A 25,160-nucleotide genomic window follows, 5' to 3' on the forward strand; every position below is an offset into this window, starting at 1 on the left:
TTTTCCTTGTAAATATGTGCTTTGCAGCCTACAGAGTGTTTTCTAAGTCAGCCTGAAGAAAAACAAGAGAGCACTGTAAAGACAAAGAGGAGAAAGAAGGTATGAATGTCTGAAAGTGTATTTGGGGGCTGGGCCATGTGTGTGTGTACCTGCTGTTCCAAGGTTCAGAACTGGTACAACCCTAGGACAATGAGAAATAAAACGATGATAATGTTGCAGCCTCCTGTAGAGAAGAACAGAATTTCCTACTTGTTATACCTATTCCCAACCTGAACTGTGGCATTGTGTCTGTACTCAGCTGAAGTGGTGTATATGTCTACATCCCACTTACAAGTGTGGCATATTGAGAAAATGGAACTCTCAAAGAAAGGTGAAATTTCAGTTGCTGCAGAATCTTCCTCATTTCAACAGTGTGGTCAGGCTCCAGCTGCTGTTAGATCTTTTGAGCTGAGAACTGTTCTTGTTCACTCTTCTACTTATAGCATGAGTATAAAATTAAACACTCTGTATTGTCCCTCTGGACATGCTCCATCCTCACCCTTAACAACAAACACACTCTGCAGTCTAGATGGAAATTGTATGGCACCAGGAAAGTTAATTGTCTTTCAGGACTGACTATAAATAGTTGGCTCCCTCACAAGGCTGAGAGAGGTGGCCTTTTTATATTATGTCAGTCCTCTTAATCATCCAAGGAATGGGAAAGAGGGAAGAGTGGGATTTTGCTTTAAAGGCAGCTCTGGCAGAAGTGACTGCAGTACTTGTTCCACTGCTGCCAGACAGAAAACATCTCATGAGAGATTGGTGAACCAGACTTAACAAAAAGGCCCCATTCTCAGGCAAACAATAGGTACTTAGTTGCACCTTTGGTTTCAGTGGGACCAGGCCACTGAGTTGACATACACGGCCTGTCAAAAAATCCATCAGGAAATGTTTTATCAGGTTGATCTATGTGTTCCAAAGAAAGTGCTCTCTCCAGAAATAAAGAAAAGGGGGAAAAATCCCTTTGCTTTTGAGCATCTGGAATGAATTGAAAGAAAAAATAATGAAACTTCCTGCATGAAGAACATTTCCCCACAGCTCTCCTTGAAGGAAGAGAGTTTGCTCAGGTGTCCTTGCACTTGCTCTTACAGAATTTCTCATTAGTATCAGCCTTTCCCCTCCAGAGTGCCATAATTTTCCTGAAGGAACTAAGTGACCCAACGAATAACATGATGTGCTATGAGGCAGGTGTCTGGGAGAGACAGCTGCCTACTTTGCCTTTGCTGTGGGGTGAAGTGGCTTCAGCAGCCCCTTATGGCTATTCCCTGTTCGGTCTTCTGTCTGAATGCTGCCATTAGGGGAGTGTTTGGGGTGTGCTAGGCAAGAAAGAGAGATGGAGTGGTGGAGAATGGATGAGGAGGGAGTGGGTGCTGGAATGGAGTGAAGGAAGGAGAGATGGAAGATCTATTCCCTATGTTAAAAGTCATGCTATAGCTATCTTGAAAATTTCCATTGATCTTTGTTGCCTCAGACCTTTGCCTGCCATACTTGCACTGAAGGCTCCCGCCACCCTTCCAAAGCTGCTAAAAATGCTTCCAGGCCCACCTCATCTCTCTGAAATCTCACATTGCCTCACAGATAGGTACCTTATTGTGTCATCCTAACCACAATCTCCTGCTCTTTTTCACTTCTAGGCTTACACTGCTGTGTGTCCTCATGACGGCAAGTTAAGTTTAGCTTACATAGCTGAGAAACCTTAAGAGAGGCTTCACATTCTTGCCGTTCTGTCCAGGCTACCTCTGTCCTTGAAAATCTGCTGTTTTCTTAAATGCAGATCATTCAAGTAACAGCAACCCTGGGCTATTTTGCCCCCATGATCCTTTTCAATATTGGGAAAAAATACAGCAACTTTTTCACTTCAGTGAAAATTCAGACCCGTTATTTGCTAACATTCCTAAAGTGTAAAACATAATCAGTATGAACTCATGTCTAGGCTCTAAACATTATTAATTTGATTTTAAAAATCATTCCTTTTGGAAGAACAAAGCAGCTGCTGAACTCTTTTCTGCTTGACTTCTGGGTTTGTGAGCTTTTAACTTAGATTCATCTCACTTGTATGATATTCAGTGAATACAGCCAACCATCTTTCCTTCCAAAATAGATACCCTGTTTAATCAAAATGTAACCAAGACTTATGTAACAACTTGATTCCTGTTGTTATGCTTTAAGAATAATAAATTAAATTAAATTAAATTAGGGAAAAAATTACTGAAGGGAAAAATAGCAAAAAATCACAGAACCATCTTTCAGTTACGTTTCTGTTATGGCAACATTTCAGGTGACTGCACAAGAGTTTTTTGTCTTCAGGCTCACAGACCATCTCATCAAAGTATCTGAAGTCTGCATTGCCACTAAAGATGAAGGGAATCTTGTCCCATTTTAAGGTGGTTTTCTAATTAGGCTGTAAATAAGACAATGTAACTGTGTAATGAAAGAACATTCATTTACAGTGTTGCTAGCTAGCCAAACAGCAGAAATTACAGAAATAACATACCCATTTTACTTTTGTTTTTCAGAAGAAAATTTCTGATATTCTGGAAAAATCTGCTCCAAAACCCGGTGTCCCTGAAGATCTACAAAATCTGCTGAGTCGACATTTTGGTGAAAACCGTTCAGTGATTGAAATAGAGGAATTAAAGCTGTCAGGTAACATCCTATATTTAATAGATAGGTAATGCTTCTTTCATTATATTGTTGAAGAGGATTTTTGGAACAGGTCTTGAGTGGTTATGAGATGTTGAACGCTTTTTCAGGGAATGGCATGAAAGGAGGTGGTAGTTTTGGTCCAAGTGGTTAAGATTTAACCATGATGAGGACCCTCTTGGTTTCCAATGTTCCTTCTCTACTTAAAAGGCAGTAATAGAAAAGGCAAAGCAGTATAGAGCAGAGTTAGCTTCTGTCAGTTGGAGGTTGCATTAGAGATTAAGGCAACATTGAACTTCTCTGCCTTTTCCTCCCTCTGTAGTTGAAGAGACACTATCATTTTATAGGCACTGTCCATTATTTTTTGGTAATGCTCATGAAGACCAAACAACCTGGTAACTGACCTGCATACACCTTTGATATATCTTGAACATTTAGGGACTTGTGGCCAGTATAGGACCCTTCTAGCCCAGCAGTGAGTGGTTTCTCTCTTATAACGTTCAAGCCTGTCTTTCTGGTAAAAAATGCCGCTCCTTAACACTGTGATTCTAGGTTGACTCTTTCTATGGGACAGGTGGCAGCTTTCTTGTTGAATCAAGAAAACCTGGAGAAGTCCAATGCAGATTGCCTGAAAAATATTTTTAGATCTTTAGGGGTTTTAGTAAATAGTAAATTGGTTTGGTTTTTTTTATTATTAAAAGAGCCCTTTGGGCTGGTGAAGTGACCCATTGCCATATGGATTGACTCTTGGGTTAGATGGAGATATTTTTTCTTTCTTTTTGTGCTGGGAATTGAAGGTTTAAAGTGCCAAGGAGTTTATGAACTTCTACAGCTGTCAAGTTATTCATGTCAAAGCACTGAACAAATAACAAGCAACTGCTTGGAGCTGTGTGTTCTTATTAACTACCACAGTGCAGAAGGTCAGGTTTGTAGTCAGCATGGGCTCTTGCTGCAGTCTTTAGCTACATGTTTCTTCTTTTCTGAAACTTTCATTTAAAATTGTTGTTAATACTCCAGTATGGCTGGACTCTTGGCAAAAAGTCAGTGACTGAACCATCCTTTGAACTTTTCAGTCATTAACGAGACTTAATGTATTCAGAAGAGCAGAACAACAGCACAGATATTTTGCCACCGTGAGGAATGGACCATAGTGGGTGTGAAGAACTCCTCTGTTAACACCAAATGCTTGTAGAAGGGCAGCACCTGCCCTCCCCTGCCAGTGTCAAGTGCATCTTTTAAACGTGATTCTAAAAGTATATCAGCTACTGATCTTTCAGCTGTACACATTTGTTCCCTTTGGAGCTGAGACCCAATAAACATCAGCATCTGGGTTTATTAAAGGGAATCAGCACAAAATAAGTTTTTATCAAGACAACAGCCATTAAGTGGGAGATACAGTGATGGAGAGTGGCTATGCTCAAGAAACTACACAGGCAGGTCCTCAGCCAGGCATCAGCTACAAACCAAGTCTGTCACGCTATCTGTTCAGTGGAGATAACAGGTTGACGCTGCCGGCATCCATGTGATGGATGGAATGCGCCATCCATGTGGACATGAATAATGTATGTATGGAAACCTCCTTAATTTAGTCAAAATATATCAGCAAACATCCCTAGGCAGGCAGCCTAAGGTGCTGTGCTTTTTGCAGAGTGGCGACAAACACAGAAGTCCCTGAAGACAGAACTGTTAATGCTCTGTGGGAGCATGTTGTTCTATCAGGCAAAGGATAACAAATTTTCAGTGTTTAATTTTAGTCACCTTTTAAAGAATTTAGACTTTCTATGTTGATACTAGGGAAAGGACTTTCCAAAGAACCTTTTAGGACCCTGTCTTTCTTCTCTATGTGAAGCCTCAAGTTAGATGGCATGTCTGCCACACGCTGCTTTTAAGACTTACAAGTTAATATAGTGATCAGGTAAAAGATAGGCAGTCAGTGGGAAATGAAGGAAGAGAAAGGCATTAAAATGCAGTGTAGGTGTTGTGATTAGATAGTTTACCACAATATAAAAGGCCAGAAAGAGGAAGAAACTTATTGACAGGTATATTATTATTGCTAGGTTCTTATATTTGCACTGTATTAATTGTTCTGTTGATTTACAAATGTATGCCATTATAGTAAATTGGAGGAACAGTCCAGCAGATTTGATGGTAAGACTTTTGATCAATTATGGCAAAGACATATGAAAAGTTCTTTTTAAGTAAGTATACCTGTGCAGCTCTGTATTTAGGATTTTGTGGCGGGAGGAAAGAAAGGAATTGCAATTTTGTTGAGAGAAATTACCTTCATTGATGGATCCAATATAAAACTTCTTGAATGCGAAGCATATATTAGTCTTTGTTTCACAAATGGTGATTTATTGATGATGGATGTTGTGATTTCATCAATGTAACTTGTGGTTGTGCTGCAAACAGATATGTTCCTTTTGCTGTTAAAAATACATCAACCAAAATATTTTTTCCTTTACGTTTTCAGATTCCTGTTTTTTGCCAGCCAATGATCTCACCCACAGTTTTTCTTCGTACCTGAAGGAAAGTGAGTTAAAGCGTTGGTCTGGATGAGATGAAAGTTGTATGGAAAACATTGTCAGTGCAATATCATTGCAGTTTTTACCTGTACCTCCAAATATTTTATATTATGAAATATCAATACCTTTTGGTTTTGGTTTTTTTTTTTGATGACAAGTCTTGTTTTTCTGACTCTTCTTTACTGTTATTTTTTGGTATCAAAATGTTCTAGGGTTTCTTTTAATTGCTAGGGATTATTTTTCAGTAATTTATTGTTGCTTCATAAGTAGGTGGATGTATTATCTTACAGTAAAAGTCCTGCAGCTGTCTGCTGACATGAACCAAGAGAATGTTTATTCTCTTGTATATTTATGTAGAACTTTGTGTCTGATAAATATTTCTTTTCAATTGATTTTCTTTAATACAAATTGCTGTATGTGGCAAGTAAAGACAATGCGCTTGTCACCTTAAAAACTGTTGATTTTTAATGTTCACCTAATTTATTCCATTATATGATATTTATGTATTTTATTTATTTTGGGCATTTTATTTTCCAGTTTCTCAGCCATGACTAAATGTAAAAGTGTTGCCAGACATCCAGATCTCGTAGGAGTCAGCATGTGTGTTCTTGCTGCTGACTACCATTCATCATCTACTCTTGTGATTTAAAATTGTGGCACGTAGTACTTTCTATGTTGTGTGTACATGGACTTTTTCATTGCAGTCTGTCCTAAGTGGGCAAAACTCCGTAAAAACCACAAGGAAAAGAAGTCGGTGGTGATGCTGGTCATCTGCAGTTCTGCCCTTCGTTCCTTGGAACTCATCAAGTATGTCGATAGCAAATGCTATGTTGAGGTTGGCAGTCAGTCAGAGGTTTTGTCTTGGAACCACAGACATAAAGGCAAAACTGGGACACTGTCCTCTGCTAGCCAGCAAATTTCACTGACTCAAACTGATGCAATATCCCTTCTTTAAACTGTGAGAGCGTGATGTTTGGTTTTAGACTGAGGTAACGCTTAGTGCTTCAGTTGCGCAGAAATGCTATTTCTGTTAAAAACCAAGAATGAAGTGTAACTGAATCTGGGGAAACATGCAACATGTTACACCTGGGAACAGAGTAAACCCATAAAGCATCACCTTCCTGCACTAGAAGCGTGACTTTGCACCAAAGGCAATGAGGACATGGCATTCCTGGGCCTCAAGTGCCAACACATGCGTCTGGCCTGAGCACCTCCAGGTCTGTGCCCATGTTCTCAGCCGCCTCAGGCAAAACTGCTCTGCAGACATGATGATTTTCAGTGTTTACAGAATGACAGAATCTTAAGAGTTGGAAGGGACTTTGAAAGATCATTTAGTCCAACCCCTCTGCCAGAGCAGGACCACCAAGAGTAGGTCACACAGGAACTTGTCCAAATGGGTTTTGAATGTCTCCAGAGAAGCAGACTCCACAACACATCTGGGAGCCTGTTCCAGTGCTCTGTCACTCTCACAGTGGAGAAGTTTTACCTTATTTCTTTGGAACCTCTTATGTTCCAGCTTGTACTGGTTGCCCCTTGTTCCCTGTCCTCTTTTTTTCCCCTTCTCTATCCTTCCTGTTCTGATTCCAGAGGTCGCGATGACCTTGATGAGTTAATGTATACCTTACTAGTGTCACAGTTGTCTTTTGTGTCTGGATCCCATTTCCTGGGATTATCTGTCAGCACAACATGAGATGGAGAGTTGGGAATTTTGACTCCATGTCACAGATGGAAGCATAGATACGGCAGATGTGCCAGGAGTGCATAGCCCCTGCATGCAGATATTACCATATGAGTCTTAGGAGGTTTATATGTCTACTTGTATATAAAGCTTCAGCTTTGCACAAGGGAAAATAGAAAATTTGGCACACTGCAAAAAACAGGCAGATAAAACTGTCTTAAATTACCTTCAGTAAATACTGAATGTGTTCTCTTCTGCTTAATACAGAAAATAGGGTTGTTACTATGTGCCAAAATGGAGTGTCGGAAAAACAAACCAGATTTTCCAACAAATGAGTTTTGATTAATTGGAATTTGGACCATACCTGTGATAAAGTCTGTGGCAGCCTAGGTTCTCCCAGCAACCATGCTGCAGGAAAAGTCTGTAAAATTTAGATTGGTCCATACACAGATCTTTCCTTTTTTGCATGCACATGCATGTTCATTTATGCCTGTATCCCAGTAACTGAGATATTTTTTAATTAGAATTTGGTGATTAGTTAGTTTTAAACTAAGTTAGGTGTGAAAGCACAGGCCATAACTATTAAATATAATCTGCAAAACTGTCTAAACAATATTGCCCCCTACTGATATGTTCTATTGTGTTTGTCCAGTTGTTGATCACTGTTGATCAAATAGCAAACAAGAATGTACATAGTGTTCAAAGTACAAGCAGAAGTCACTGAGGGATCGTGTATCTCAAACATATTGAGAAATGCCAGTTGGTTTTGCTTTCTTCCTGTGTGGTCTGAATCTCAGCTCTGATACTTGTATTTTCTTTCTCTTTTTTTTAATATTGCTAGGTCAATGACAGCATTTAAAGGAGACTGCAGAGTTCTCAAGTTGTTTGCAAAGCACATAAAGGTATGAGAGCTGCAAGGGAATTTTGATAGAATTAACCAGTGTCGTACCATTTTCTTTTTGAAGTGTTCATTACTAGTGCCTTTCATATAGTGTTCATGTAATGTTCCTTTCTTTAACTAATGTTTCCTTTGGTAACTCATTGTTGTAGTTTGAGGAATGCAGCCAAACACCATCTCCAATAGCTCTGGTGCAATCCTGTGCAGAATGTAGATGCTTATTTATGTGCCATGTCTTGAAGATGTTCCACATCCCTGTGAGGTGCTCATTTAAATGTCTGTCTGTTCAAATAGAAGACTCACACACATAGGTTTGTAGAAGCAGACTGTACCAGCATCCATATTTGCATTCTGCCAGTTGGGTGCCTAAATACCCAATATCCTTACCTGTTGGAAAGCACAGGTTTTGGGGATATTGAAAGTAATGAGTGGGCATTTGGCCTTTGGTACAAATGCTGTCAAATATACACATGTCACTTGCTTTATTTCACCCTTTTCCAATGTCCCCATCTTGTAGGAGCTTAGAGTTAATTTAACTTCAACAATTTTCCAGATATTTCCAGAGAATTTGCCTAAATGCTGAAGGAAGCATACTGTTCTCACCTCCAAAAATAGTTGGTGCAGTAGCACATTTTCAAAAATGACTGAACTGTTAGAGAAGTGTGATGCCCAGCTGGCTGTTACACTTCTTAAACTTTCTCACAGATATATATATGCTTGACAGTTTGAAAGATGAACATCATTTGTTACTTGATGGTATTCTAGAAGGAGATACTCTGAGATCTTGACTTTACTTCCAGCTCTGTGAGAAGAAATTTTAAAACAATCGTGGTTTTACTGTGGTTTGTCTTTCTTCAAATTAGATAAAAGAACAAATGAACATGTTGGAGAAAGGCGTGTTCCACATCGGGGTTGGAACTCCTGGGAGAGTAAAAGCACTAGTGGAGCAAGGTAGGAGAATGAGGAGGTTTTTCTCCATTAAATATCTTACACTTCTCAGAAGAAGCAAGACTTCACTTGTTTTTTTGAAGCACTTAGGTTGTATGAATATGTGGATTTGGGTACTAAACGGTACACTTCTGTTTCTTTACTTCTACCATATCAGTCAAACTGAGGTGGAGATCCTAGTAGTCAGTTTTAAGATTACTTGAAGTGGGCATAAATCAGTACTACCAGAGAAAGACTTGAATAATACTACCACCCACACACCCCAGCCCACTCCTAGTCAGTGCCCACTTGCTGCCCCCTTGTGCTTCTGCTAGGCCAAGAGTCTGGCAGCTCAGAGAACTGATCCTAATTAAAACAAAGCCGGTGAGCACGTAAAATCAGGTAATGAGCAGGCAGAGGTGGGGGAACTTCCTCTTTTGGCAGGAATACTGATTTATGCTTACTTGAAAGTGATTGCAAAACCATGGTGTAAGATTTAAAGCTCCAGGAAACCAAACACTGTGAGTAAATCAAAAGGAAATAACGACAGAAGTCATTGTATCATGTTACTCTGAGCTCAGTGTAAACTTTTGTGACGGGTAGACTAAAGATCTGCTTGCTGATTCAACTTTATTTTGAATTTGCCTGTAGTAAAAATCAGTTATTTTATATTCTCATACCAAGTTTTGAGTAGTTTTTACTTACTCCATAGATATTATGAACACAGAGAAAAACAACAAAATGACAAGATGGTAAGGTGATTCCTTCCATTCCTCTTTCCAAACATTGCCTTGCCCTGACTGTGATTTCTTGGTCAGGGACTGGCTGTGGATTGGGACTCTACCATTCCTTCCAAAAGGCTACAGGAGTTGCATTATTTTGTTGCTTCCTGTGCCCTCCACCAACACGTGATTGTTACTGCTCAGCGTGTTAGCACATTGCCTTAGTAGATGGAGGCAGCTAATGGCAGGGACACAAGTGTATTACCCCAAGGTCTAGGCCTTTTTTGACACCTTTGTGTTGCAGTGCCAGCTCACTAGAGAACGGAGAGGAGTCAAAACTGATATTAAAAACTGTGGGCATTGTATAGAAAACCAGGGAAAGGTAGGGGAACAGCTGGAGGGCCAGTTCAGAAAGGACTTTTTTCTTCTTTCGCTGCCATTTATTTGGAAGATAAAGGAATTCTTCAGCAGCACCACTGACCTGAGTCTCATTCACATAGCATCCAGTCCTGTATATTGCTAAACACTGTCAGTTCCCACTAACAGGAATTTTGAGGCTAAGCTCCTTGTAACTTACCAGCTCCTAATCAGCTCCGGAAATTCAACTCCTGTGGTTTCATCAAGAGGAAACTTGAAGAATTATTTTCTGGCAGGATGTTAGCTCTTGACAAGCCTGGCAACAGTAGTTGCTCTGCTTTTGTGTTTATCTTCCAAAAAGGCATGGGATTATGTGGTTAAGGGAGTTTGCAGTGTCAGTGCATTAGTTTTCCAACCAACAAATGGACTACTTCAGTGTTCAAAGATTGATTTCCTAGGAAACAGACAGCGAAAGATGTAAAAGCCAAAAATCATTTTGATAAGCACATGTCATATTACCTTGGTAGTAAAATTTATATTACCTTTTTAGATGCCCTGTGCTTGAACTCCACAAAATATATGATTCTGGATTGGAACTGGAGAGATCAGAAACTAAGGAGAATGATGGATATCCCTGAGGTATTGTATAAACACTTGCATATTATGTTCTGTGTATTCAATACTTTTGATCCTAGGTCCCAGATCTCAGTCAGTACGGTTTTCTTTCTGTAATGCTGACTTCAGTGGTCTCCAAACACAAATAAGTCAACATTTGACTGTTAAGTCTGTACTCTCAGGTCTCAAAATTACCTGCTGAGGAAGACTACTTTTTTTCTTACAAGTCACAGCCATAACCTCTGTAGTTGTGCTGTGAATTTCTCTGTTTATGCTAGATGGTTTTTACCTGTTCCCAAGAAATCCTCTCAATAAGAGAAAATTTTGCAAAAGATTCCTCAAAAAAGAAATAAAACTTTGGAGAAGCATTTGTTTATCTCCATCTGAGAGCAAGAGAACTTCCTGTGAATAAAGCTACAGACAGTTCTCCTTCGCAGGGTGGAGGCAGGAGGTAGAACTGTATACTGAACTTTGTACTAAGGGTATAAACTGTGAAGAGCCATCCATCATTTGTAGACTTGTTTTAAGTCCTCATTCTTTTCACTTCTGTGATCCAGCGTTCACAGTTATTTACCATATTCTGTGGGGTGTCAGCTGTTATCTAGCCAGGAGGAACGAAAGAGGCAGATTCCTCCATCAGTTGTCATTATAAAGCTCTCAATTTCCTTCACAGTGTTTCCAGGGGTTTTTTTCACATTTAGAGCAGGTCGATATGCAGAATCTCCAGGGAAATGGACTTGTTTTTTGCAATAGGCATTTAACTGTTTTGCAAGGGAAACAAATTAACAGTCATTAATCCTTCTCTGCACTTGTCCGTGTATTTGAATGTGCTGTACTTTACAGTCCCACATATACAAAGATACATATTCCTCACAGTCTTGGATAAAGCACTCTGAAAACAAATACATTGCAGGAATGGAGCTGCAAAAAAACCAACTTTGTTTTTTGAGGCAAGAAGGCTCCCTCTTGTGGTAAACACATAAGGCTTTTTTCTGTGGTCCTTGCACGTACCTGTAAGGTTTTTAAAGAACAGAGAACATGAATTCACAGACACAGCAATACAAAAGGTGCTGACTGCAGTGGGATGAATTTTTTAAGTCAGCTAGATAGAGTAGACTATAGGTGATCCACCTCAGAAAAAAAGGAAGATTATGTTGCTAATATTTTATTTTAGGGTCTTGTAAACCTGAAATATTGCTTTCAGCTCACTGTAGGTAGCATCACAGCATTTCTGCATGTCTGTATAGGAATACAGGAAAACAAATTATGCTTCCAGAAGTATTTTATTAAGGCAAAATGTTAAGACTCAGTTCAAGTTAAAGCCAAATTAAAAAGTTACACCATATATAATGTTAGCATAAGGAATAAATATTCACGTGTGATTACAGAAGGGAGACTATGTGAGTACAGAGAAGTCTTGAAACATGCACTTAACATAGGCAACACCACACATACAGAAGGCTTTTTGACATCTTGAGCTATGTAAGAGAAGCATCTTGCGACTCCTTGTCCGTCTGCAGATGTCAAGCAGATTAATGAAAGTTATTTATATGGAACATCAGCAATAGGAGGTATTTTAATAATATTTTGGAGATAAGGAATTTTAACACAGCAGAAATCAATGGGATGTTTTGGCAACTTGCAGACTCAAAACGTGGAATACAGTCCTATTTAAGTTGCTGCATTGTAATTGACACCAGAAAGCAAGAACAGCTGGAAGCACATGTCCATTCTACTTGCTGGTTTTGTACTCACCTAATTTATGTACACAGTAATATATCCTCATAAATATATGCATTTTAAAACCACATGAATCATCCCACATGGCAGTCCTGTATCCCGTCATATCCACGTAATGGATGGTGCCCTGAGCCACTGCTCTCTCAGTTGCCTCAATGTCTCATTAGTTAATGCTGTGGGATTTTCTTTTTTCTGTTTCTGTATCTCCCACTTCATTCATTTCAAACAATGGAGAGAAAGACATAAAAGGAAAGCTCACAAAGAAAGCAGAGGAGGAATGAGTTTATCAGACTCTATCTTGGCACACTGCAGTTATACTGAAATATAAAGGCTTAAATAAAAAATTATTACATACTTCCTTATCTGGCCAAAGGACAAGCTTTCTGCTTTGAGAGCTTTGTGGGTGGAGGTTGATGGCAATACAGAGCTGTTTTCACTCCTCACATTTCTTGTTTGTAAGATTAAAATGGAGTTTTTTCAACACAAACCAATGTTGTATTGGCTGCAAGCAATACAAGCACTGAGCCTTCAGTGAGAAGTGAAACAATGGGAGGTTTAAGTTTCAAGCTTCATGAAAGTAGAAAGGAAACCAGGACAGTAAGAAATGGAATGTGATATAAAGACATTTTTTTTTACCCTCACATAGCACATCCCACGTGGAATAGGGACTGGTCAGGCTTTGTCACATCATTTATTCCTGTGCAAAGGGCAGGCACAGAAGGGTGTAATCCTGAGAGTAGACTTGCAAATAAATTATTTGTCAATGAAGAGGGAGCTATAAGGAAACTGGACTAACCCTGATGATAGGGAGTCTTTGTTCCTGCCGAACTATGTAGTCGATATTTACTCTCAAATACATCAGTCTTTTATCTTTAGATAAGCTATAAGCTACAGCCATATCCGTGTTATGAACCAAAGGTCTTTGCATGCGGTGCATGGAGACCTGACTGTCATGCTCTCCTTCACGCAGGTGTCTCAGGCACACATGTGTTGTGGCTGTTGTGGGGCAGTGCTGCCCGTGGGCTCCTTGGTACCAGTTGATACTCTGGGAATTCCCATACAGTTTTGCAGCACACCAGACCTCTTGCTGTGACATGTTTTATCAGCTCCCTACCAATGACAGCTTTTCTGAAGCAGTGTGTCATGCTTTAACCTCAGCCATCAACTGAGCATGAGGCAGCCTCTCGCTCACCCCAGCCTCACCCTACAGTGGGACAGGGAGGAGAGCAGTGAGGGAAAAAAAAGAGTAAAACTCATGGGTTGATTTAAAAACACTTTACTAACTAAAATCTGCCCTTCCCCGCCATCTCCCCCCAGTTTCTATACTAGACATGACATCCTATGGTCTAGAATAGCCGTTTGGCTAGTTCAGGTCAGCTGTCCTGGCCATTTTCCCTCACAGCTTCTTGTGCACCTCCAGCCAACTCACTGGCAGGAAGGGGCAAGAAGTAGAAGAGGCCTTGACACTGTGCAACCCTTTCTCAGCAGTGACCAAAACACCTGTCTTACTAATATTCTTTCCAACATAAACCCAAACTAGAGCCCTGTACCAGCTACCAGGAAGAAAATTAACTCTATCACAGCTGAAACCGGGACACCACGTTAGGTAGGACTTGATGAGCTGTAGTTGTACTTAAAGACTGCAGAGCAAATGCTAGAAAGTTTACAAAATAGAAACACTGTGGGGCTCAGGACTTTGTATGGGAACTTCTTCTTTAATTTCTAGTCATATAGTAAAGTGCCTGAGTAAATAAGTAATGGTATTTAGCAAAGGATGATCAGTAACTTCTGATGCTTTGTTTTTGTTTTCTTCAGATAAAGAAAGAAACAATTGACCTACTGGAGATGAATATCATAAAGCTGTGCAGAGAGGGGTCTGTGAAGCTGGGACTCTTTTAAGGGTCATTTGCAGTTGCATTTTACTATTACCTTGTCTGCAGTTGGCAAGTGATTAACTGGTGACGGAATCAAGTTTTGAGTTTAGCAATACAAAAGAAGGCACATGGCAACTTTTTCTGAGTTTCCTTTTCTTTTAATAATAAAACAGAAAATTTATTTGTATTTTTAGTGTGATTTTTATTGCAGGAACAATGTGATGTTGAAATTAAGAGTAATATTGCATTCACCTGCTAGATTTACTACTGTATGTCACTTTTAAAACTTCAAAGATGAGTAAACTTGTGTGTGAAAGTCTTTGTACAACTTGGTTTTCTGTTATCACTGTCTGCTATTCCGAAGGAGACATTTAGAATCACAGAATGGTTCAGATCGGAAAAGATCTTTAACGTCATTGACTCCAACTGTTAACTTAATGCTTAAGGACATCCACCATGTCCTTAAGCACCACATCTGTAATTCTCTTAAATACCTCCAGGTATAGTGACCCAACATCATCCCTGGACAGCCAGAAGACTACTGTAGACTAGCCCCAGACCCTGCACTGCTTGCCTGGGCCAACTAGCCAGAGCCCTACAACACTTGCCCTAGTTGGCCAGCCAGAGCCCTGTACCACTTGCTCCGGCTGCAAGATCCCTGCACCGTTTACTTTTCTCCTGCGAGTGGAAATGTAGTTCTTGCCCCTGAGGGTCTTTGAAAAAGTTGTCTAGATTGCAGTAATTTGTCAAAAACATATTTTACAGCTATCTGCCCTAGAGCTGGACAAATGTTATTTTTTGACATTTCATGATAAATTATCTGTATATTAATTATCTTTCAGTTAAACTGTTGAAGTGTGCAAAAAATATTCTTCTGTTTGTCCATTGTAATAAAAAGGAGATGACCTCTGGGTGATTCTTTCATCATTGTGGCTAGTAGGGAATGGAAGAATATTTTTTTCAAAAAACAAGATAAATAAAGGTGAGCAAAGCATCTTGGAAAGCCATTGATCCAAATCAGATGTCTTGAGAACGAGTGGCCTTTTTGTGATTAAAAACACATAACTTTTTTACAACTTTAAATTGCATCTGAATCAATAGCAATGAATGTAGTAGGTTAAGAAAATTGCTTTGGTCTTCTGAATCTGTCCGTGGCTGTCTCAACACCTGTAGTCCTCTCCAGTTGCATCTAGTGCAATTGAAATAGAGTTTCTTTCATTGCATGCCATGCCTGCTAGCTTGGCCGCTATGGAAGTGACAGAGACAGAAATAATCCATCTGAGATTATTACACAGAAATTCCAACATAGCTGGCAGAGTCCTTGCAGATCAATAAAATGTAACAAATCCTACTGAGTGGTGGGGAAGGAAAAAAGCCTATATTTAAGCTTTTCCAGGAGGCATGACCTGGACACCCTGACCAAAGTACACAGTCGTTTGATTGGTGCAAGCTGATCGTGGGCATCCAGACACAACTGGAAAATGAGGAAAAGACAGACCTAGTTAATAAGTAATTCCAGTCCATAATGCAAGTTTGAACAATACACTTTCCCAACAGTAAGGACAGTATCTTAGCGTAAACACTCCAGCACAAGGATATTATTATTTCCTCTCACCAAGAAGAAAATGAAAAACAAGGCAAGTTCCCTTCCACAAGAAGGAGAAGCGTGTCCTTCCAGGTGTCCGGATAACAGCGCATTCAAGCAACAGAAGCTACCAGCTTGGAAGCCCCAGCTGAACATTGCCACTGTGCTCTCCATCTTCTTTCTCACAGGCGCCTTCTGCCTTGCTGTGGGAATCTCCCTTGTACTGTCTGCAAACAGTGTCAGAGAAGTCCAGGTTTGTTTGCGGGTAGTGTTCTCAAATATTCTGTGAAGAAGAAACTGGGCTGTGTTTGGAGGGGAAAAAGCTCTGAATTTTTGCTTCTAGATAGATAAGATAGCAATGCCTTCATGACTTGGGTATGCATCCAGTAGCCAGTATTCCTGTGAAAATCCTCAGAGATAGTTAGGCACTGTTAAAGTCTGGGTGATTAGGCACTGGGTGATTAACTAGGTGGTAATATTTGAAATGTGGGTGGTAATTACTGCCACTGGCTCATTATATTTGAAATGTTGCTGTTTTCTAGATTTTTGAAGGGAAATAAATTAATCCCTTTAATAGTGTTTGGTACTAGAAGAATATGCAAGTTTGCTGGGGCAAACTCTTAAAATGGAGGGAGCCCTGACATTTAAGTGCCTCCTGGAGGCCAAGTGGGTTAGACCTGTGGTGGTGTTAATAGACTTCTTTTTGAAGCCAACACTCAGAACTACATCCAGGCAGGTCAAGAGGGATGGGCCACAATGCATGTGGGGATTTGTCAAGCATTGCTTGGTCAGCCTCACCAAGCTGCAGAAGTGTTTTCCATTCAGCACTTTTTTGCTGAGGAGTAGATGCGGAAGTTTTGCAACAGTCATCAAAAGGCTTTAGAACAGCTTTAAACTAGTTAAAAACCTGTGAATGTTCAGTGAGGCCAAGTAAGTCCTGATTCTCTGCCTCTGTTGACTTTGAATAATGTTTTTGGTAGTCTAGAGGCTCTTTAAAGGGAATTGCTCTAAGAAGTCTGGGAGCTAAAACACTGACCTGTTCTTATGTGCATGTCCTTTATTACAATATCTCTGCTTGTTCACTTCTCTGATAGATTGATTATTCAGACCAGTGCTCAGACTGTTCGAAGCTCCGTGAAAATTCCTCTAACTGGTATAAGGAATGCCACTGTTCTATTAATTTCATGCTAAAGGATGATATGTTGGTAAGTAATGTGAGAAACCAACTCAAGTTGCTTAATACCTTCAGTTACTTATATCCCTATATGATAAAATACAGTAATTCTGCTCTGTAGAGCTCCTGAGTAAATTGTTCTTTTTAAAGACATAAAATACTCAAAATTTTACACTTTTGCCTTTGTTGTTCATTTTGGTGCATGATAAAAATAATCAGGGTCAGGCTGCTTCAGTCCTTGGTTGGGAAATGTCCAAAATGAAGGACCAAATGATGTCCAAAATGATGGAGGAAATGGTATTTGTGGAGATGACTTCTGTCTTTGAGTCAGCAGCAAACCCTAGTCCCTGGTCTGTGGTTAGTAGTTACTGTGCCTACTGCTGAGCTCAGACGAGAAGGAAATCTGAAGTTCTGACCACTTCTCATAAGTAAACTATTGTAGCCTTTTTTGTAAGGGTTATTAACAAATCCCCAAGGTTCTTGAAATAATTTGAGAATAGCAATGTTATTCCGCAGTTTCATTTGGGAAAAGTGTCTTTTATTTCCTGTCCTCACCTACTGTGTCATGTTGCTGAGACAGTTAAAATGCTTCATGTTCCACCAAAGAGATCTTATGCATGGTAGTGTATAAATGATGCCTTGAAATTACAGTGCAATTTCAATTATAGAGTCACTTTAGGGTTCTTCAATATTGAATAAGCTGTTAAAGTACTCTCTTATCCTCCAGATTACTGATGTTTGAGATGAGAAGTTTATTTAACTGAATAATGTTTCTTTTGTAGTTTAATAATCCTCTGTCTTGCTTGTATTTACTTGCCTAGCGTTCTCCTTTTAATTAGAGGATTAACTAAACTTTCAGAAGGGTTCAAATAATTGATGAGAGGCAGCCTTAATTTTTAAGAAATCTGAAGGAATTAAGAGCTAATGGATACTCTTTAAAGCTTTTCGTGTACCTTCTTTTGTAGAAAATTGTTGTGTCCGTGAAATTATTCATAGTCATTGCGAGTTTATAGCCAGTTGTGCCATCTTGAGTAAACCAATAATCAGACACTTATTTTAGATTTCATTTGGTGATGGAAAGTATGTTTGGTTTTGTGCCAAAGATACTAAAACTTGCAAATGAGGTAAAGCCTAGGTTCTAGCTTGTGTCCACTGAAATAATTGCTTAGAGTGTAGTTACCGAGACTTCAGTATGAATTGAGTACTTTTTTTTGAGTATTCTCTTTTTTAGCAAGTAATAGGATATCTCTTTGTCTACATGAACTCGCCTTATTGAAGGGATTTATCCTTGAATTCTAGGGTGATGTTTTTATGTACTATGGCCTGCAAAACTTCTATCAAAACCACCGTCGATATATGATATCAAGAAGCAATGAACAACTGTTGGGTCAAAATGTAAATGTAAGTTTTCTTTGTTATGAGACCATCAGTGTTTTTATCGGGTGCATCTTTGACCATATGGATAAGCTAACTAGGTGCAACTGTAAGCGTGTTAAGATGGCTCTAGGAAATAATAATAAGGTACAGATAATCAGTGTTTGGTCTCTGTTTTTATGATTTTTAGGGCCATTATGTCTAATAAGACAGGAAGATTGAGGGGATAAATAAAAGATGTTAGTCCAGTGTTTTAATTCCTGCAGCTTGTAGGGAAGCTGATTCAAAATACATTATCTTTCTCAAATAAATGTACAGAAATTTTTTTCTTCTAGTGGTTTAGTCTTCTTAGCCAGAAACATTTTAAGATGTGCTTTTATTATAGGGTTAGGTTATATAGATTATTCTAAGTCTTTCATTTTGCCATCTGGCTTTAGAAGCAGACAAGGAGCAGGAAATGTTTGTGGTGAAAGAGGTGATCATGTTGCATTCAAAGTGTGCTACTTGAAGGTCTAAAGAGGAGGCTTAGACAGTATCACCTGCAGCAGGCGTGCATGAGGAAACCTCAGAATGCAATCATTGCATTCAGTTTTTTTACTTACAAATCTAAAACATGTTTCCTTCAGCTTAGAAGTAGCATACACAGAGTCTACATACTGTCCTCTTAGTACATACAATGATCGTGCCATAACAATCTGTTGTATCTATAAAATGCTTCTTGTAACTCTCAAGACCTCTTCCCCATACATCTGCTTCTCTGAGTGTCCAGTCAGCTTGTTTGTTCGCATCCAGGTGCAATCACTTCTGGCTTTTGCGCCAATCAGATACGTGGTTTTATTAGAGCTATTTGAAAATGCGTCTGTGCTTAAACCTGAAGATTTATGGCTTCTCATGAACTAGGATAGGAGAGCTGTGATAAAATTGATACAGGCTTTTGTTTTTCGTCCTGTGTCTTCATACATCAAGACTTCCCCACACAGAACTGCAGAAAGGTGACTTAACTGCATCTGCAGTTCATGTTCAGACCACTGAAGCAGTCCAGGTCCAAATTAAAACACTGAAACATTTTAAATTGTAGACATGTTACTATAGCAGCTGCTCAAATGAGTTTTTGTGGTCTGGAGTTTGCGTGTCCGCAGCAGAATTTGGTGGAGACTCTTAAGTTTACTTACTGTCATATGGTAAGGATTCCTCAACCCATTCATTCGGATGTATCTTTAAGTGGCCAAAAAGTACTGGAGACTTAATCATTCAATGACTTTCCAGAAAAAGGAATGTGAGGAGAACATTAGCTCCAGAAAGACAAAACAAAACCACCAGGTTCTGTGACTGATTGTTCTGTGACCTTGAGTGCAGATTGGGAACAGCTACTGCGCACCTTTCGCCACCTACGCAAATGGGACACCCATGGCTCCGTGTGGTGCTATTGCCAACAGCATGTTCAATGGTAAGGAAGTGCCTTCCACATCTGCCTTATTAATTCCCACTTGAAACTGTTCTATTACCCCAATTCATCTGAGTCCTGATATTGCAAGATCTCTGTCTTTTTCACACAAAAGGTTTTGTTTGATGTTGCTTCTGTGATGAATATGTGGCTCTGCTTCCTATTGTTTAGTAACTAGCCAATCATTTTGAAGGTGAGGAAGACTTTTTCATTTACTAAGGTTCTCTTCATTGTGAATATACAACAGGACTGAGGAAATGAGTCCCTGGTTAAATAAAGCAGCATGACACAGCAGATTTAGTGTACTTTTTAAAAAAATACATTCCTGTACAGTGATGGAACATCCCAGATTCTGCCTTCCCACAGTGGCCTTTGAAGGAGATGATATGTTCTTCACACTAATTTTGACCTTTGGGTCTATGTGATTGCATTTTGTTCTTTGGATGCTGAAAGCATACATAATCTTACTCAGTATGATCCCAGGTTTGATCTTGTTTATAGTAACCTAGTGAGCATTATCTGCCTAGGTTGAAACCTAGAGGGCTCCTAGCCATGAACACTAGCAGATTTCAGAATGGATCTCTTTGGGAGGAAAGGAGATTAAAAAATTTAACATACTTTTCTCCCCTACCCCATCTTTTTTATCTGCACACCCATCCCTTCCCCAATCTGCTTTTTTTTTTTTTGACCGGTTCCACACAGCAGTTTTTGGCAGCACAGCAGCTGTTTTCAAGCAACTGAGGACTTGTGCTGGATTCAGTAATTTCTAGATTCATTTGATTTTCATCTACCTGTGCACTCACCTGCTCCTCTGGAGATCTAATTGACTGGACTGGGCTCAGAACTAGACTAGCAGAGATACCTATGTGCAGCCCACACTGTTCCAGAGAGCTGGCTGCAAGACAGAATGCTCCTGCAGAGAACTAGGGATAGCAAGATTTTAAAAACTCAAAAACTTCCCAGTGTCTGCATTTGTATCTGTCCTTAGTGCACAGTGTGATGAGAGGTTCCTGTTACTGATGATGTGGGGGAAGGGGATGATGTCTGAATCTCCTCTCTAGCAGCTCAATTCAGTCCCTCTGCTATGAAAGAGAGTCCTTTTCATTCTCTTTCGACAGTTTAGCTGGTTGTCTAATTACTGTCTAATCTTGTTTTGTAAAATGAGGAAGATGGCCCTGTTCCTGTCGTGGGAAAAGTTGTTAATCCAAGCTAGCAGGTAAGGGAACAGTTAGACAAGCAGTTAAGCAGGCAGACCTCTGAGAACTGTAGCTCCTATTAATAAAATAGCGACAGACAACTGCAGAGGCTGCGGGGCACAGAATGATCACTTACCCAGAAGGGCATTCCTGAGCCTTACAGGGCTGTGCGAACACAGGTTTTGTAGAAGGGTTTGGAAAAAAAAGCATGTTTTTATTGATGCTCATGCAATTGAGTTATGCTTTTTATGTTTTCTAAAAAGCAGCCCTTCCCCAGCTGTATCATCTAACTATCCCTGCCCAGGTGTTTACACAGATGTTAATAATACTGGTAATGTTTTTGCCTTATGTTAAACTAAGTAGGAAGGTATAATGGATAAAATCAAGTGCTTTTTTGCCTACCAAAACAAGTTAGCACAGTTAAACACAAAATGCTTTTTTACTCAAGGAAGTAGAATCATAGAATTGTTTCAGCTGGAAGAGACTTTTAAGACCCTTGAGTACAGCCTCTGTCCCAGCCCTATCAACCACTAGACTATTTCCCTAAGTGCAACATCCAACCATCTCCTAAACACCTCCAGGGACAGTGACTCCACTACCTCCCTGGGCAGCCTGTTCCAATGCCTGACAACCCATGCAATAAAGAAATTCCTCCTCGTATCCAGCCTGAACCTCCCATGGAGCAACCTGAGGCCGTTTCCTCCTGTTCTATTGCTTGTCATTAGGGAGAGCAGACTGACCTCTGTCTTGCTACAACTTCCTTTCAGGTAGTTGTAGAGAGTGATAAGGTCTCCCCTGAGCCTTCTTTTCTCCAGGCTAAACAGCCCCAGATTCTTCAGCCATTCCTCATATGAGACACGCTCCAAATCTTTTGCTAGCTTGGTAGCCCACCTCTGGATCCTCTCCAGCACCTCAATGTCCTTCTTGTAGAGAGGGTCTCAAAACTGGACACACATACACAAAAAAAGTGTTCGTGTCCAAGTTGGTAGACAAAGCAAAACTATAGCAAACTAAAATAAAACTGAAGTAAAATTTTCTCAAAAGTATCATGGATTCCTTTGATTGTGCTTTCACCTTGCCCCTGTTCCTTCAAAACATATGTTACATGTAACAAAGCAATCAGTTTAGGACAACCATAGACGGTAAAAGAAATGCTAGGGAAAGTGAACTAGGAGAGTAACTTCTGTAATTAGAAATCTCCAAAAGTGATTTTCAAAGAAATTAGTCACACAGGAGTTGATGGACGTGAGATACTTGAATGTATTTGTACACAGGGATTCAATAGGACTATTGGTAGGAGTATGTTCAGTCTTTAAAATTTCAGAAGCAATAAGGTTCTGGAACCCTAAGTCTTCTTGTGGAATGGACAGTATTCTGTGCACAGTCATGATGAAACCTTTCCTGGGATTTGTTTTGGTTTGTTTTCTATTCACCTGAAAGATGCTTCAGTGTGACAGTTTGTGTTAGTCATGCTGGCAATTACAATAGCTTTCATTCACTCACACATTGCTTCTTGTGTTCCTTGCAGATACTATTGATCTTTATTACATACGTAACTCATCTGTTATTCAAGTACCACTGCTGAAGACTGGAAACAGTTGGTGGACAGATAAGAACGTGAAGTTTCGCAATCCAATATCATACAATCTCTCTTCTGCATTTGCAGGTAAGAATGGTTCCACTAGTATTCCATATATTACAATGGCTTCCCTGTGTCCTTCCCCATGCGTGAGAGTCTCCCATCTGAGACATTTGCCTTTAGGAAGGTTGGAGAAGCAGCTTTAGAAGGTGACTGAGAGCAGAAGACAAATTTAGCCAAAATAGCACTTCTCTCATTTTTTTTTACCACTGACCATAGAAATTGGGAGGAAGTGGTTCTGGAAGACTGGAGTTAGCCCATGTCGACACCTTTCTATATGGTTTCCCGTAATGCTTTCTCTATCCAGAGAAAGCAAGGAAGCAGTCAATTCATTTTCTCCCATTGAAAATATTTATGAATGAGAATTCCATGTCATGTCTTTCCTTATTCATGTCCTTGCAGATTCTTAGGCAGCTGTGAGGCAAGGGAGGCTGCCATCACCACTGGTTCTTTCAAACTAGGGCTGTTTCCTAGGGCTGCTCCCTTGTTATGGTTGATCTGTATTGAAGTGGGACCAAAAGCGTTCTCTTCTGGATCAGGGCAGTGCTGTGCCAGATGCAATACACAAGAGTTCATTGTCTAAGTAGTTTTTATATGACAGATTCTAAATATCATAGGCTGTGCCATTAGACAGCAAAAAGGCACCTTTTTGGTTTTACAGGAAAAAATAAATGCATAGAAATGAAGACAAGCTCTTTATTTTAGAGAGCATGTTGCTTGTTGAAGAGGCAAGAATCCAGAATAAAGAGTATTTTGGTTTGCGCAAGTCACTTTGTTTTCCCTGTGCTTGAAGTTCCTAATGTGTAACAACCCCTGGGTGCTCTGTTCATTCATGTTTGAGGCGAATGAAGGTGTTTGCAATGAGAAGTGCTACCAAGAGTATATAGTTTTTCAATAATGAATAGAGTCTCATGTCTCTTTCATATATCATATTCTGTGTTGGCCATGAGCAGGCCTAGAAGTTAGTCACCAACCACTGTTTTTATTGACACTGTGTCTTTCCTGACTTTTTTATTTTTCATCAGGGACAGCAAGACCTCCTAACTGGCAGAAACCAGTGTATTTGTTAGATGAGGAGGATGAAAGGAACAGTGGTTATATAAACGATGACTTCATTATCTGGATGCGAGTGTCAGCCTTTGCTACATTCAGAAATCTGTACCGTCGTGTCAGACGGGTAAGGCAGTTTGCAGATGGCCTCCCAGCAGGGAATTACACTTTCCATATTTCTTACAGTATCCTTTCATATTATCCAAGACTATCAGATACTTACAAAGAGATGGAAGTGGATGGGATTTGTACAAAGAATTGCAAAGAAATGAAGCTAAATACCCCTGACTAAATATCAATGAAAAAACCTAGTTTTCGGGGCAATGAAACACCACAAGTGGATTTTCTTTAGTCCACGCAGGTGGAATTAAGACATGTTACTCAAATAGCAGAATGTGGCTTTGGGTTTGACTTCTGGAGGCTGATTTTGGATGGAGACAGCACGTGAGTTTTACACAAACGGTAAAACCGAAGAGTGGCAATCTGAAGAGAAGGTTAAAGATGGTTAAATATTTAATTGTGGCCTAATCAGAGGTGTAGACACCCTTACTGGGGTGCACAAAGTCCCAAAGGTATCCCTGCCATCGAGAGCTGTGTGGGATGTCTGCATCAGCTGAGCCCTTTGGCAGATTTGGGCCATGTGCTATCAGGAACTTTTGTGCTGCTGAAAATGCACTCTCATGTGGAACAGCACGAACTTTGCTGACTAAAACACTTGTTTTGTCAGCAGGAGTTATGTCAAGGTGACTGTAAATTTCTCTCACTGCTAATAGAGCCATGACTTTAAATGTTATAGCGCAGTTTATTCTGAAAGCTTCCATATGGAGAGATGAAAGGTAAAATCCTGAAAGATTCTGGGTAGACAAAATATTAGTTATCGAGGCGAGTACTTCCCTTCAGTGAGAATATGTGGAGTATCTTCATGATAAGCCACCCAAAAGGCTCGTTTTCAACTGAGTTTTCATAGCAAATTAATGCAGTAGCAATTACATAAATTAGGAATCTGAACTTTGTAATGTTAAAAAAAAAGTATTTCCATGTTGACACAGAAACTGGATCTAAAATAACTGGGTTTCTTACCACCAGCTGCTGCTGGGTTTCTGGACCCAGAAAAACAGACACATCACAGGTCAGGTAAAGAAATTTCGGCAGCAAATGCAGATCTCCAGACATCATGCCTTGGAAAAGTTTTTGAGTAATTACCACTACTTTTTCTCCTGCTGGAAATAATGTAAACCTTATTAGTGAAACCTTAACATCCTTCTATCAGATTTCCCTGTTACCAAATTCAAGGGGAGGAAGCATGTGATTCTTTCAACTGTGGTATGGAGTGGAGGAAGTAACCCGTTCCTAGGAATTGCCTACGTGGTTTCTGGCACAGCAGCAACCCTCACAGGTTTTGTCATAGCTGGCATCCACTTAAAGCTCAGAAAAAAGAAAACATACTTTCAGAAGTAACACGGTTCCCTGGCTTCCCGAACAAAAGCAAAGATGTGCTGTGAATGAAAACCACGCAGCACAGACATTTCATTCTTTCCCTTGAGCTCTGGATCTGTTTCATTAACAGGCCTGGTGAACGTAAGCTTGTTGAGGCGCAGTGTGATTCCATCATCCAAAACTGAATGTACCCCCATCCTTCCATGCCAAATTCACAGACTCTTAACGTGACATGAAATGTCT

General features: G+C 39.9%; 2 protein-coding genes across 3 annotated transcripts in view; both read left to right on the forward strand.

The window, feature by feature from the left end:
* The window catches only part of CMSS1 (cms1 ribosomal small subunit homolog), a 237,715-nt gene extending 222,926 nt beyond the window's left edge, over positions 1-14,789 (forward strand). For both annotated transcript variants that reach the window (XM_062004338.1, XM_010197483.2), the window contains exons 3-10: positions 28-99; positions 2,556-2,685; positions 5,156-5,215; positions 5,912-6,014; positions 7,727-7,787; positions 8,647-8,734; positions 10,340-10,428; positions 13,960-14,789. In XM_062004338.1, the coding sequence (XP_061860322.1) occupies positions 28-99; positions 2,556-2,685; positions 5,156-5,215; positions 5,912-6,014; positions 7,727-7,787; positions 8,647-8,734; positions 10,340-10,428; positions 13,960-14,043 (687 nt within the window). In that variant the 3' untranslated portion in view covers positions 14,044-14,789. The remainder of the gene's footprint in view (positions 1-27; positions 100-2,555; positions 2,686-5,155; positions 5,216-5,911; positions 6,015-7,726; positions 7,788-8,646; positions 8,735-10,339; positions 10,429-13,959) is intronic.
* An 854-nt stretch (positions 14,790-15,643) lies between these two features.
* LOC104554443 (cell cycle control protein 50C) lies at positions 15,644-24,938 on the forward strand. The gene is made up of 7 exons (XM_061988702.1): positions 15,644-15,856; positions 16,698-16,808; positions 18,077-18,178; positions 19,508-19,598; positions 22,320-22,457; positions 23,456-23,665; positions 24,751-24,938. The coding sequence occupies exons 1-7, from the start codon at positions 15,644-15,646 to the stop codon at positions 24,936-24,938; spliced, it is 1,053 nt and encodes a 350-aa protein (XP_061844686.1).
* The last annotated feature ends 222 nt before the right edge of the window (positions 24,939-25,160 follow it).

This window comes from Colius striatus, chromosome 1, assembly GCF_028858725.1.
Source record: "Colius striatus isolate bColStr4 chromosome 1, bColStr4.1.hap1, whole genome shotgun sequence".
NCBI lineage: Eukaryota > Metazoa > Chordata > Aves > Coliiformes > Coliidae > Colius > Colius striatus.

Coding starts and splice junctions, on each gene's coding strand:
- LOC104554443 (XM_061988702.1), top strand. CDS start 15,644: ATGAAAAACAAGGCAAGTTCCCTTCCACAAGAAGGAGAAGCGTGTCCT. Junction 22,458..23,455: donor TCTCTCTTCTGCATTTGCAG/GTAAGAATGGTT, acceptor ATTTTTCATCAG/GGACAGCAAGACCTCCTAAC. Junction 23,666..24,750: donor CACTTTCCATATTTCTTACA/GTATCCTTTCAT, acceptor TCCTTCTATCAG/ATTTCCCTGTTACCAAATTC.